General features: G+C 42.9%; 1 protein-coding gene across 5 annotated transcripts in view; it reads left to right on the plus strand.

Moving 5' to 3' along the window:
- Positions 1-15,218, plus strand: part of ETV6 (ETS variant transcription factor 6) — a 260,443-nt gene that overhangs the window by 186,517 nt on the left and 58,708 nt on the right. For 4 of the 5 annotated variants that reach the window (XR_009214392.1, XM_032159640.2, XM_058441973.1 and 1 more), the window contains exon 3: positions 7,388-7,552. Coding sequence is in view for 4 of the 5 variants with exons in the window: in XM_032159640.2 (XP_032015531.1) it covers positions 7,388-7,552 (165 nt within the window). In the remaining variant the exon portion in view is untranslated. Of the gene's footprint in view, positions 1-7,387; positions 7,553-12,782; positions 13,516-15,218 lie in introns of those variants that run through there. The other variant, XM_058441975.1, reaches the window with a different exon arrangement.

Below are 15,218 nucleotides of genomic sequence, written 5' to 3' on the forward strand. Positions count from 1 at the left end.
AATGATTGTCAGACTGAAACAGGTAGTGCAAACATTGACAGAAGGGAATTGAAGCCTGAGATGGGTGAATTGATTGTAAAAGCAAACTAAGTTGTTCTGAATAAATGCAAGGCTCTTGGCCCGGACAAATGACGTCCCAGGGTCGAGAACTCAGAGGGGTGAAAGATAAGCCACTGGCAGTGATCCTTCAGGGTGTGGGAAATGGAAGCTGTACTAAAAGAATAGGAACTGTTGGAAACCTGATTTTAGGAAGAGAAGCTGGGGAAAATGTGTGTACGAAGTAAAACAGCTAACCTGATGGAACTTCCAGATGAAATTCGGGACAGATTTTCAAACATACATGTTATGAGTGGAAGACATTATCACTTTGGAGCCAGCCATCTGCTCCTCATCCTCTGTCCTCATCCTCTTTAATAAGGTTGCTCTAAGTGTTGTAGTTGCTGTATTTCAGGATATCGGGAAGGCGTTTCATTGAATTTCTGATGGTGCTTTCATGGATGAGCTTGGAAAATGTCCAAAAACCAGAGTATTTAGATGGATTGATCATTGAACAACTCTTCCCAAAAGAAGTCAATAACTTGATCAGTATCCATCCAAAAGGAGGTGACTGGTGTGTCACCAGGGTACTCCTATCTCAGCCCTATATGATCTGCACTTTGTCAGTAACCTGTGGAGGTGACAGATGCTTAGCAAAGCTGCAGGTGACGTGAAATTACAGAGTATAGATGCTAGAAATAGATGGAAATCTGGAGAGACTGCAGCAGGCTGGGATGATGGTTAAAAATAATAAGATAAAATGTAATATCAATTAATATACATTCTTACAGTTGGGTTCCAAGTGCTAGCTATATATGTGCAGGTAGGGTGAGATTATAAAGGTGATTATAAGAACAACAGTAAAAAAGCAATAGCTAATGTTTATTAAGTGATTGCTCTATGCCAGATATTGGCCTGTGTGTTTCATATCATCATCATTTGTACAATTTTACTCTACACTAGTTTTATGTCATCCGAAAATTGTATAAGCACATTATCTATGATTCAGTGATACTTAATTCACAGGTTGAAAGTTGTCCTCATTTTTCAGTTGACGCCAGCAAGACACAGAGAGGTTAAGTAACTTGTACAAGGTCACACAGCTGGGAAATATAGATTCCATGCTTGTGCTCAGTGCCTGCATGCTGAACGACTGTGAAACTTTCTCTTTTTAAAATTTAGTTATAAATTTAATTTGATGTCCTGCCAAAACACCAAACAAGCTTAGAGAGTTAGGTAGTTTTTAACATGGGCTTGGAGCCAGATCACCTGGATTCAAATGTCAGCTCTTCCATTTCCTGGCTGAGTGACTTTGGCCAAGTCATTTAACTTCCCTGTGTTCTAGTTTTCTCCTCCATAAATGGGGATCGTTCCTGTCTTACAGGATTGTTGCAGGGATTAAATGAGTTACATATGCAAAGCATTTAGAATGACTCCTGGCCCATAGCAATCACTTGCTTACAAGTAAGTGCATTGCTGTTATTAGGCTACACAAAAAGCACCATGGTGGGGTGTTAGGAGTTGAGACTGTAGAGCTAGACCACCTGGATCTCTGTCATGGCACCACCACTTCCATCTCTGTGTGCTACAGTTTTCTCGTCTGTAAAAAAAGGATAATAGTCATTGCAGTGATAAGATTCAGTGTAAATGTTTAACAATTGCTAGCTGTTATTATCAATAGAAGTATATCATCCAGAGAAAGAAAAATGCTAGTCCTGTTCCTACTGCTGCGTTTGGGAATTGAAGCCACATACGATCTCTGGAGGAGGCAGGCAGGTTGGTAAGGGTCTACAAACTGCAGTGGAGGAGTTATCTTTGGACCAATTAAGGACGTTTCATCTGGAGGCAAAATGACTAAGCAAGGACGTGATAACTGTCCTCACTGTGTTGAGGGTTATGAAATTGGTGTGGGTCATTGAATCAAGTTATGAGACAACATGGGATGTTGGGAAAAGTCAGGGGATCAGGGGCAGGTTGATCCTGAGTCGGTCTCTTAACTTCCAGGCTTCAGCTTCCATCTTTCACATTTTATGATTCTGTCTCCAGCACGCAGAACCTAGAGCAAATTGCTGTTTATACAGAAAGTTTGGATAAAGAGTGGTTTTGCTGAATGGCTACTGTAGCAGAAAAGCTTGAACTGAGTGTTGCTCAAATCAATAAAATCACCTGATGACTAAGCCCTGTGTTTTCTATCTATTAAACTGAAATGAGAATGCAACAGACTTCACTGAGCTTTTGTGAGAATTACATGCGGTAATATGTATGAAAGCACCTTATGAACTCTGAAGTACTACCCCAATGCAAGCAGTTATGTTGATTATTGCCATAGCTGGATTATAACTGTTCCAAGAATTAGAATATAATGAAACACTCTTAAGCATTAGTCTGTCTTCTGTGATTCAGAAGATCCTTCAGGAAGTTACAAAATCTCAGGGTCATGGCCATGGGCATGGAGTAATTCTGTAGAAAAAGATCCTGGCTGTGTTTGTGTTCTTTGGTTTTTTGGATTCAAATTAAATCGGAGCATATTGACTACATTAAACCCTGAAGGGAATACAGATCACATACTCTAAGCCCGTCGTTTTACAGATGAAGTCACTGAGCCACAGAGAAGCTGAGTGGCCTGCGCAGAATCAAATGTTAATTCATGGCAGATCTGGGAATAAAATCCAGGCTCCTGTCTCCCAACATGTTTTTCATCATTAGTTTAAGAACATCTCAGAAAGTCTGAGACAGGGTCAAAATGTACTGATGAGGGCCGGGCGCGGTGGCTCACGCTTGTAATCCCAGCACTTTGGGAGGCCGAGGCGGGCGGATCACGAGGTCAGGAGATCGAGACCATGGTGAAACCCTGTCTTAGCCGGGGTGGTGGGGGGCCTGTAGTCCACTATCCGAGAGGCTGAGGCAGAGAATGGCTGAACCGGAGGGCTTGCGTGACAAAAAAGTACTGATAAATGTGGCTGCCCGTTAAAGTCTGGAATTGAAGAAATATTAGAAGTAAGTTTAAGGGCCTGGGTGTGTCACTGAAGGATATGACACCATATACTTGACCTACTCGGGAGAGGGGAGAAGTACAGTAGAATTTTTAGTAACTTTCTTGATCACAGCAGTTCACTTTCTCTGTACAAAATTATTTTCAAATATTCTCTGAAACTAATTGGCATTAAAAATGCTGATCTTAGTAAATGGCCCTCAAGAGGCACGCTGTGTGCACAAGGAGTAGTATAATACAGGTGCAGAGTAATGGTCTCTCTCCTTCTCTCCTTTTTTTCCTTTTCCTAATCATCATTAACATCTATATTCTTTGACTTTGTTGAATTAAAGTTGCAAGAGATGGCCGTAAATAAAGCAAGTTATGTATGTGCCTCCCTCATTCTGCCCATGCAGCTTCTGTTCCATTTGCAGCTGTGAGCCGTGTAAGACTCTCAAGACCAAGCACCCATGAGTGCCTGGGAGCAAGTAGCCTGTGAAGGGAGGACTTTATTCCTGGATGCATTAAAAGCAGAGTCCCACCTACACCTCCCTCCTCTTCCCATTTATAAATCTACTTCTCCAGGGATCTACAGATTTTTTGGCTATATTTTTAGTCTGTTGATAATTTGAGAAAGTCTCCAAGGATCTAAGTCTTGGATGGGTAGGAGTCAGTTCACTCAGTCTTTTTTGAATCCCTAATGGATGTTCAAAACCAGTCTTAATTCTGGATCTGGATGGGACATGCATGTCGAAGTATAGTGTGATGGATAAGAGCACAGATTCTGGAACCAGATTGCCTGGGTTCAGATCTCCGCTTCTGTCATTACTAGGGTTATGTGACCTTGGGCAAGTCCCTTAAATGCGTTGGGCCTCAGTTTCCTAATCTGAATCCCTATCATAGGGTTGTGTGAGCATGCAGTTGAATGAGCTAATATCTATTCATATAAGGTGCTTAGAGCAGTACTAGGTGCATAGTAGTGCTTAGTAAATGACTATTAAGTAAATTAAATCAGCCTGATTAGAACTGCCTCCAGGTGCAAGCCTCTATTCCATTTAGACACTGTAACACACGAGGTCTTAAGGGCTTTAAGTTTAAGGAAAAGGGGCTTTTTACTCCCTCAATTCTACACCACAACCTTTTTATTCTATTGAATCAAAAAGGAAATAACAGTGGGACTTGACTTTGAACACCAAAGTTTATCAAGCCTCTTTCCAGCTCGGTGAACGTGTCCGCCTACTTCTCTCTTTATGCTAAAGGAAGAGCAGCGACGCTGATAAATGTATTGAGTGGCCTCGAGCAGGTGGCTTGCTCTGTCAAGATCACTTTTGTATGACTGCTGGGATCGCCGCAGTCTCCCCTGTAACTTGCTGGGTCCCTCTTGTACACAAGCCCAGGGCATTCGCGTCGGTTCCTGGTGAGGGGGTTTCCGCATGGTGGCCCTGGTTGCTTCAGGGGCTGGGCTGTGGGAGAGATTAATGGGAAGTGAAAAGAGAAACTGTTGTGCTTAACCGGCAGAGCTGTTTGGAGTGTGACTCTTCTTGTATTTAGGGAAAAGATTACTCATGAGTATTTTCTTCCATAGAATATAAAGAACCTCAAATTACTACTTGCATCCCCCACCCCCTTCTCACCCACCTCCCTCCGTTGCAGCGTGTCCTCTACAGAAACTTCAGCATTTTACTCTCATTTCCCCTCCCAAGCGGGATTCAGTTCTTTATTTGCTTTGGGGCCCATGTTTCCAATAAGCCACCCTGTACTTTTTCCTGTTTCTGCCTGAGCATCTTCTGCTCTCTGGACCTCTCACCTCCAGGCACCTTCCTAGGCCCGAGGAACCAGACCTTCACATGTGTCCCCTAATGGGAACTCCCTGTGTGAAGGAGAGGAAGGTCCATAATAACAAATCGCAGTGCCATTCTTGTTCAAAGGTGACACCATTGACAGTAAGGAGTTAGGTTTAAGGTTTCTACCAGTTCAAAAATTGAGATTTTGCTGAGTAACCCTCACTGCCACTCCCACCTCCCTGTGATTCTAGATACGTGTTTTCAAGGTCATTGGAGAGAGCTGGTACTTCCCATATCCGTGGACTGTTTTTAATAGGCATCGCTTTCTGGCCAGTCAGGAGTCAAAAACAAAAACCTTTAGTGGCTGTATGTTATTCTAAAGATCATAAAGCAGTAACGCACCATAAATTATTATTTGAAATTCTGATTTGTTTCCATGTGAAAAAAAAATTATCCTAAAAACACCAAGAAAAAAACTCTTTTTTTTTTAAGACAGAGTCTCACTCTGTTGCCCAGGCTGGAGTGCAGTGGCGCAGTCTCGGCTCACTGCAAGCTCCGCCTCCCGGGTTCACGCCATTCTCCTGCCTCAGCCTCTCCGAGTAGCTGGGACTACAGGCGCCCGCCACCACGCCTGGCTAATTTTTTTGTATTTTTAGTAGAGACGTGGTTTCACCGTGGTCTCGATCTCCTGACCTCGTGATCTGCCCGCCTCGGCCTCCCAGAGTGCTGGGATTACAAGCGTGAGCCACCGCGCCCGGCGAAAAAAACTCTTAAATGCTCATCTCTCATGATTTCCAGTGCCTAGTAGTTCTTTCTTTGGTGCACTACAAAAAAAGAGATTTTGGTTTTGAGGGGACTTCCACAGGTTTAGAGGAAGCCAACTACCATTCCTCAAAACTACACTTTGCAAAGGAGCCACCTGGAAGACAATCATGCCCAGAGGTCCTGGGCTTTCTCCAGGGCATTTGAGCTGTTTGTTCCCCACTTCAGCAGGTGGGAAGAGCAGCCCCATACAGCAAACCAGATTGTTCTTTGGCATGCCTGGTTTAGGATGAAAGGTAATTTTTTCCAGGATCAAACTGAGGGACACTTTTATAACACACTTGTGAAGTCTTCTTAGCAAGTTTAAGTAACTTATAGTGAGAGACGGAAGCTCCTCTTAGCAACACTGATGCCATTGCTCTATTTGAACTATTTGAACTATTGATTCACACCATGTGATTTTAGAGAATGAAGATCCATTGAACATCTAGCTGCTTCTGACCCAGCAGTTCTTAAATTTGGTCTCATGTCTCCTTTTGATTCTTAAAAATTAATGGAGACCCCAAAGAGCTTTTGCTTATATGGGTTATAGTTATCTGTAGTTACCATATTATTATATAAATTAAACTTGGGTATTTACAAAATATTTATGAATTTAGCAAGTAAAATAGTAAGCCAACTCTATATTAATGCAAACATATTTTAAAATATATTTTCCCAAACCAAAAATAATTTGTGAGAAGAGTAGCACTGTTACACATTTTTGAAAGTCTCTTAAAATCTGGCTTAATGGAAGATAGCTGGACTCTCATCTCTGTTTCTGCATTCAATCTGTTTGCAAGATCACGTCATATGCCTTCTAGAACATTCCACCTAAGAAAGAATGAGAGCGAAAAAGGCAAATAATTAATATTGTTATGATAAGATGTTTTACTTCATAGGCACCCTACAAAGGTCTCAGGAACCCTGATGGGTCCCAAGATCACATTTTGAGAACCACTGTTCTAACTTAGCAAAGATTTCTCACAGCAGCAAAATAAAATAAAACTATAGACTTACAGTCAGGCTCCCAGAGAGCCAACCTGAGCCAACCTCTCAGCCCCTGCTCTGTACCCCCCTCCTGCCCACTTGGTTCCTACTCAGAGTTCAAGTACCACCCCACCAGGAAGCTCTAATGTCAGTGGGTAGAATAAAAAGGCAGAAGACCTTTTATCCTTACCTTGCCCTCTTATTCCCAGAGGCCAGCCTGATGGTTTCCCAGAGGCTGAGTGAATTGCTCTTCCTGGAAGAAGTTTCAGGGAACATTTCATTATTTGGCAGCTCTGGAAGGTCAAGCTCAGCTCTGGAACATTCTTTCTTCAGAAGGACACTGGGCTGCAATCAGATCAGCTCTGAATCTGAGGACCCTCCAACCACACTGACATGTGTCATAGTTCTGAGCCACCCCCATGGGTGCCGTGGGCACCCTGGAACAGCCCCTGGAACTGGGCAAGGAAGGGCAGGTCTCTAAGACCTACCATCCCTTAAACACATAAAAGATCTTTTTCTCATTTTGCCTCTAAATAAAAAGTTAATCTGACAGCACACCTCAGAGTAGGGTTTGGTGCACAAACTGCTCCCTGGACTCCTCTTGGAGGCTGCTTCTGGGCTTGGAGAAGCCCTCAATGGGGCGGCTCAAACAAGGGCTGGAGAGGGGACTCAGAGTTGAACATAAGGGCTCTTGAGATGTGGAGACTCATTTTATTAACTATTCAGAGATCTTCTCCCTTTATTCCAGCTGTCTAACTGACAAGACCTTTCTCTCTTTCCTTCTGCCTCATGCTCTCTCCAACAGGCTTGCAGCCAATTTACTGGAGCAGGGATGACGTAGCCCAGTGGCTCAAGTGGGCTGAAAATGAGTTTTCTTTAAGGCCAATTGACAGCAACACGTTTGAAATGAATGGCAAAGCTCTCCTGCTGCTGACCAAAGAGGATTTTCGCTATCGATCTCCTCATTCAGGTGAGAGTCTGGACTCTTGGCATATGCTCAGCTTGGAAAGTCTGTTAGTTAGTGGTTGGTCTTCACCACCCCTCACCCGGCCCAAGAAATCCCAACAGTGAGTCATCACAAGGAAGGGATGACGATGGAAGGAAGTTGAAGGAAGATTATGCTGGTATGAGCCAGTTTGAGGGAAGAAGAGGAAGTGTTTACGGACCAAGGGGGAGAATTTTAAGCTTAGGAGAGGAACCCAGTTTAGTCCTACGTACACTGGAACTTAAGGGCTCTAACTGTGCCACTAAGAAGAAAAAGAAGGCTGGCCATGGTGGCTCACTCCTGTAATCCCAGCACTTTGGGAGGCCAAGGAGGGTGAATTGCTTGAGTCCAGGAGTTTGAGACCAGCCTGGGCAATGTGGCAAAACCTCATCTCTACAGAAATTTTAAAAATTAGCTGAGTGTGGTGGTGCACACCTGTAGTCCCAGCTACTCAAGAGGCTGAGGTGGGAGGATTGCTTGAGCCAAAGAGGTGGAGGCCGCAGTGAGCTGAGATTGCACCACTGCCCTCCAGCCCAGGTGACAGAGCCAGAACCTGTCTCAGAAAAAGAAAAAAATGCCATTCTGGCCTTTCGACTCTCTAAAAGAGATAGCTGAGAGTGAGTGCAGGCTGTGAACTGCTCAACCGAAAACAAAGAGAGGAAGGAGAAGGACGTAGAAGGGCTAGAAAAGAAAACAGAAATGGGGGAACTGCAGATAAAGACTGGGAAATGGAGATCCTAGTAGCGAAGGCCAGTTTAGAAAGGCTTCAAGTGGTTTCCCTTAGAAGTAGGACTCGTTTGAGGTAATGCATCTTGTAGCCTGTAGAAATCCTAAAAAATACAAGCGGAGGTCTCCTCGGGCTCATCTGACTCAGAAAGCTTGTCTAATTAAGGGCTCCTGAGAATGCTTTAGAAGATTTCAATTCGGTAACAAGCATCTCTACCTGCAAAGTGTATTGCTCATGTGGATAAGGCTTCAAAGATTTGTCTCAGTTTCATTTCCTAAACCCTGTGGATATTTAGAAGGTACCTGTCTGGGAACTACATATGTCAAAGGGGAACCGTGGTCTCAGGTTTATGCCTCTTGCGGGTTAATTACTGAAGTACCCAAGGCCCTCCTTTTACTGAATCCCGCTGCAGACCTCGACTCTGATGTAACTTGACAAAGGGCGAGGATCCTGCAGAAGGTCTTGGCATAGTCCCTAACTACGTTCAACCTTTATTTACTCCTGGAGACCTGCCAGAAGTTAATAAACTAACCGTCATGAGGAAACGTCCCTCATTACAGGAGATGAGATAAAGCCCCAGCACCCGTACCTCCCCTGTTCTTCCCAGTTGCCACAGACCGTTTATATGAAGAAATGCTAAAGGAGAAGTTCCCCACAAGTAGAGATGTTACTGAAACTTGAAAGTTTTTATCTTCAAAAACGAGTAATTTGGAAGGGACACAAACATACCTGAAACATTTCGTCTCAGATCATCAATTGTTTATGTAATCTCACAATAAAGAAAACTATAAAACAACCATATAAATAAATCAAACTATCCTAAATAGTTCTTTTGAATTTATTACAAAATACTTCCCTTTTCTATTCCAGTGGAAACTCAGAGATATTATACTCAAAGAGGCAATGTTATATATCTGGAGGAAAAATCCCTACCTCTTTAATGTTCCAATGAAACCATTCATGTAAAGCAAACAAAGGAAAATACAGTGGTGGGTTTTGACTTGATTTGACTTGGACCTTGGGCAAGCTTTCCTCCCAAGTCTTCATAAATTTCCCCTTCATCCTATCTCAGGTGCACCTTTTTATAGCTGGTTTATTTTCCTCCACAGTGACCTCTCAGCGTTATTTGTGAAACTGGGTTCTCTCTGCTCAAAGCTATGAACAAAGATACGTGAAAATCTGTCCGCAGTTCCTCGCCACTTTGTCAAGTCTTTGTCGGGTGGGCCATGTGGAAGATGGTGCTGCTCTCGAGGAAGTTACTCTCCAGTTAGAGGCAGGATTGCATTGATCTAAAGGCCAAAGAAGGCTGGAGGAGGGAGAGAGCAGAGTAGCATGGGTCTCGGGAGAGAAGGAACGGAGTTGGTTTGGACCATGAAGAATGGGTGGGATTGAGTAGGCAGAGGGTAATTGGAATAGCATCACCAAGTACATTTGGGTGATGGTGAGAATGCCCTCCTGATGAGTAGAAGAGGCAGAAAAGGCAGGAAGGCCTGATAAGCCTGATGCACTAGAATGGATGTGAGGTGCTACATAGATCAGTTAGGAGGTGGCAATAGAAATTCATTCCATGAGTATTCACCAAGCAGCTCTATGCCAGAGGTACACAGGTACAGGCTAAGGGAGTTCAGAGATTAGAGGGGCCATTTCTAGCTGGATTGTCAAACAAACGTCATAGACAAGGTAGTGGAGCCTGACTTTGAAAACTTTGAAAGGCAAACAAGAAGGAGATGAGGAAGTGTGTTAAGAAGGAGATGTAGGCTGGTGTACATGGAAGAGGAATTCAGGGACGAGACTGCACGTGCTAGACACTCCCTTTGAAACATGGCCGGACATCACTCACCATGCCTCCCTGGCTTGTCTGACTGCCCCCTCACATTTCAAACTGGCGGACTGTCTCCTGGAAGGCTTCTCTTGACTCCCATCCCTACTTCCCTAATTCCACTCCACTTTCCTTTCTCCCATCTTGTTCTACCTCCATCTGGGCTAGGTGCTGTTCCTCCTTTATCTTATAGCATTCTTTACCTCTGTCATGGCCCTTGACACAGATACACACACACACACACACACACACACACACACACAGCGTTATACATTGTTTGCTGATTGTTTGCTACTCCGGATCCCTCCCCTAGAGTGGAAAGTTCAATGCGGACAGTGATTGTGTTCTATTAAGCCGCCAAGTCTCCAGTACCTAACACCAGGGCACGGCTTCCAGGTGGCACTCAACAAATGCAGGTTGAGTGATGGCCCAGTTTGAGAGTACCCAGGTTAAGAAGTTTGGATTTTATTTTACAGGTAATTGGAACCAGTGGAAAGTTTTGATCAGGGAAATATGGTTGGAGCTCTCTTTTTGCAACAGACATTTTCCATCAGTGCGTAGGGTAGATTCATTGGCTTACTTAAAGCAGGAAAGCTAGTTAGAGTGTCCTTGCTGTGATCCTAATGGGAGGCAGCGAAGCCCAGACTGGATCAGTGAGATCAAAATAATACTCAGGCACAAAGTGGCTAGCTAAAATGGGGAGCTGACTTGGAAGTAGTGGTAAGAGTTCATTTTTGAGCAAGCAATGCCAGGATATTCAAGAAGACTTGTCCTAATCTGCAGTTGGAAATCTAAAACAAGAGGCAGGCCAGAGCTGGGAATAATAGATGTGAGCATCATACATCATCTCCATTATGTAGAATTTTATGAGCTGGGGATAAAGATAAATTTATACTGAAAGTAATTTAATTAAGGCACCCACTAGAAAGCTGTGGACAGAATTTCAAGGTGATGCCTGCCAGCAGGACCTATAGGAAAACTTACCACAGAACACAGGAGTATTGTGAATGGGTTTATAAGACAACTGAGTTGGAGTTGAGAAGACCCATCTTATGAAGGGATCACTCGGCAAGAGGAGGAAGGCCACAGGCATTCTCCTTAGGCAGGGGCAAGACCTAGATTGAAAATCCTTTTTATCTTCCAGATGTAACATTTGCCACTGTTTCTTCTGACATGGGCTTTCTGCTTTAGCAGTTTGGTGTAGTGAAAGTCCTCAGGCCTGGCTTCTACACCTGGCCCTTCACAAATCACATCACTTCACTTGGCCCTTATTTTCCTCATCCACAAAATGCAGTTCTCACCACATGGATCCTAAGCTCCCTTCCATTCTTAAGAGTTCAGCCCAACTTCAACACTGCAACAGTGTTAAGTTTCTAGCAAACAATGTAGCTATCTATGCTCTCTATATATGGAAACAACATTCTTTAACACAACCCCTCTCCAATGTAGAGAGGAGAGCCCTGGACTCAATGAGTTATAATTACCTGAAATACGATTATACCTTAAGTCAAATATAGTAGACTCCCTGAATGCCATATTCTTTGACCAGCTTAACAAATTACATTTATGGCATCTACTTCCAGGACAAGAATCCTCCATTTTCAACCCCTAGGATAAAGCAGGGAACATTTACAGTGTGCTTTAAATAATTATAGGGTCTCCAACCAGAAGATTTCAAGGTTGAAGACAAATGGAATATTTTCTCTGGAATAGTCTCCCAGTTGGAGGATATAACAGATGACAAATTTATAACATTTGCAAAGTTAAAAAATAAATGGAAGGGATCCCAATTTTATAAAACTTCACCTGGACAGAATAATTTTACAAAGACCTTAGGCTACTAGATAGTTATTCACATTAACTGGTTCTGAAGTGATTTAAATTCAGAGAGGTATTTGATTACTTGACTACTTTGAGACTCTGAGAAAACACATTGACAGGAAGGAACAGACAGGTTGGCATTTATATTAACCCTTACTTAGGGTTATCCATTGCGTGACATTCAGGTGGAATGGATTTAGGTACCCGTTATTTTCTCTGAACAAGGAAACCCACAAGTTATTATCAATTTAATTCATGTTACACTCACTTGCTATCAGTGCTAAAAAAGGGAAAGAAACATATGTTCAGAGTTCCTTCAATTCAGCAAAACTGTATTGGGGATTTGCTAACTATATTGAGGATTTTAGTAGCCTAAAATCTGCAGTCTTTTCATATACTAGAGTGTGATTTTGCAAAGTGTTTCTTCCCTCTCCAACCCACCAGAACCTTTGTCTTTGGAAATATGCTTTGCTTATATTTTTCAAATATAGTAAAACTTTCTTTCAAAGTTAAACTGAAAATACTGGTCTTTACATAGTATTTCTTGAATCAAAATTGGCCTATTAATTTCTATTAAGCAATGGTAGGTTTGCCAGATTGAAGGGCTGTGTCAACTGGCTATTTTAGAATTAAGTCAGAGCATCCAAGGATATAGGTCACAGAAGGGAAGTTGTAGCCCTGAAATGTGGGAGTTGTAGCAGGCATGACCCTTGTCTGAAGACACCAGAGTTGGCTCTTTCTTTACTGTGTCTTTGAGCAAGCCAAAAAAAAAAAGTGTATCACACGTCAGAGAAATGCTTCGATAGGTCGCTTACGTGAAAGTCATTTTATTTCTTTTTTTTTCTTAGACGGAGTCTCGCTCTGTTGCCAGGCTGGAGTGCAGTGCCGTGATCTCGGCTCACTGCAACCTCCTCCTCCAGGGTTCAAGCGATTCTCCTGCCTCAGCCTCTTGAGTAGCTGCGACTACAGGCGTGCGCCACAACACCCAGCTAATTTTTGTATTTTAGTAGAGATGAGGTTTCACCATGTTGGCCAGGATGATCTCGATCTCTTGACCTCATGATCCACCCACTTTGGCCTCCCAAAGTGCTAGGATTACAGGCATGAGCTACCGTGCCCGGCCATCATTTTATTTCTTAGCTCTCTGCCTGTCCCATTTGTGAAATGGAGGTGGTCACCCACCCTGCTGTCATATACTTGAAGAATGCAAGTTTTAGCAATGTCAGGGTTCTACTTTAAACTTACTAAACTTAAGAAGTTAAAAGTTGGAGAGACCTAGGTAGCCTTGCAGATGACGCTAAACATTGGTCATACAGGTTGATGTGATGGTAGCATAGGGAAAACCAACTGCACAGTGCTTCCTTTAAACACATACTTATTTCATAAAGTTCTGTTTTCTCAAGAGCTTATTTTGTTTATCTTACCTTATATTCTGTATCCAGCTGTAATTGTCTTACTATATCTGTTTTCTAACAGATTTATTCTCGTCTTAAATATAATACTTAAAATTTCCCACAACCTGTTCCTTTTTTCTCAGGGTCTCTGTGTATAAGACATAAATATTAAACCAAATTTCAAATATTTGTTGCTAAGTAAAAGACTAATTTATTTTTGTGGTCACAGAAGGCACTCCATATTAAATTAAAAGGTTAATTCAATCAGCCTGCAAAAATGCATTGAATGGAATGCCTAGAAACTAGGACCAGGCTGGGTGCAGTGGCTCATGCCTGTAATCCCAGCACTTCAGGAGGCCAAGGCGGGCAGATCACAGGGTCAGGAGATCGAGACCATCCTGGCTAATATGGTGAAACCTCGTCTCTACCAAAAATACAAAAAGTTAGCCGGGCGTGGTGGCACGCACCTGTATTCCCAGCTACTCAGGAGGCTGAGGCAGCAGAATCGCTTGAACCCAGGAGGCGGAGGTTGCAGTGAGCCGAGATCACGCCATTGCACTCCAGCCTGGGCAACAGAGTGAGACTCCGTCTCAAAAAAAAAAAAAAAGAAAAAAGAAAAAAGAAACTAGGACCAAGCAGAGTTAGAAAGCCAAGCCGTCCCATTACAGGAATGGGCATGTTACGCACTGGTGTTTTCACTGTTGAATTTATTATGTAACTTAAGGGACCGAAGCTTAGGGCTTCATCCTGAACCCATCAAAGGCAGAAAGGGCCCAACAGAGAGAACATTCTGACACATCTAAAAAGTACCTCTCCTACACCAGGCATACTCTTACTTTAAAAAAAAAAAAAAAAAAAAATGGCCAGAAGGAAACTGAAGCCTCTGAATAAAAATCAAAGAGAAGAGAGAGCTGTTTGCAAATTGAAGAATGTGTTACTTAGATAATCTACGTGTAAGGATATGTACATAGCAAATCATCACCAGAAAAATGCAGATTTTAACAATGTTAGGCTTCTACTTTAAACCTACTAAACTTGAGAAGTTAAAAGTTGGAAAACCCCCTGGGAGAGGCTGTAGGTAGCATTGCAGATGATGCGAAACTCTGGTTCCAGCCTTCTGAGAACAAGTAGTGTATGATAAGAACTTTTAAACTAATCATAGCCTTTCACTGAGAATTCTATTCCTAAGCAAATAGCCAAAGGAAACCATCCAAGAGTGGGCAAAAAAAAAAAAAAAAGATGCCCTTAACAATTCTATTTATAGTAGTTAAAAACTGGAAATTCCCCAACCGCCCCCAGTGTGGGACTAGCTAAACAAACTTGGGGAGGGTAAATATCATGGGATACACGGTAGCCTCACAGCCATTCATTCACTCACTCACTGATTATTTCTTCAGTAGATTTTGCAGGGCTCTGCAGGTCATGTTCAGGATTTTACATGTTTGTTTGAAGACAAGTAGAAGCCATTTGTTTTGTTGGTGGGGTTTTTTTTTTTTTTTTTTGGTTTTGGTTTTGTTTTGTTTTTTGAGATGGAGTCTTGCTCTGTCGCCCAGGCTGGAGTGCAGTGGTGCGATCTTGGCTCACTTCAAGTTCCGCCTCCCGGGTTCACACCATTCTCCTGCCTCAGCCTCCTAAGTAGCTGGGACTACAGGCAGAGGATCGGCATGGCAAGGTGCAGGGGTGAAAAGTGGAGGCGGGGCATCTGTTGGGCTGCAGTCGACAAGCAATAGTTGTGACATTAGCTAAGGTGAGGCCCACTGAGAGAGGAGGTGGTTCCAGAAACAGATAAAAGGCAGAGTCTGCAGGTTTTGGTGACCAATTTCATGCGAGATGAGAAGAAGAGAGAACTTAAAGATTACTCCCAGGTTTCTGGTCTGATCATCTGAGCAT

Source organism: Hylobates moloch, unplaced genomic scaffold (genome assembly GCF_009828535.3).
Source record: "Hylobates moloch isolate HMO894 unplaced genomic scaffold, HMol_V3 SCAFFOLD_8, whole genome shotgun sequence".
NCBI lineage: Eukaryota > Metazoa > Chordata > Mammalia > Primates > Hylobatidae > Hylobates > Hylobates moloch.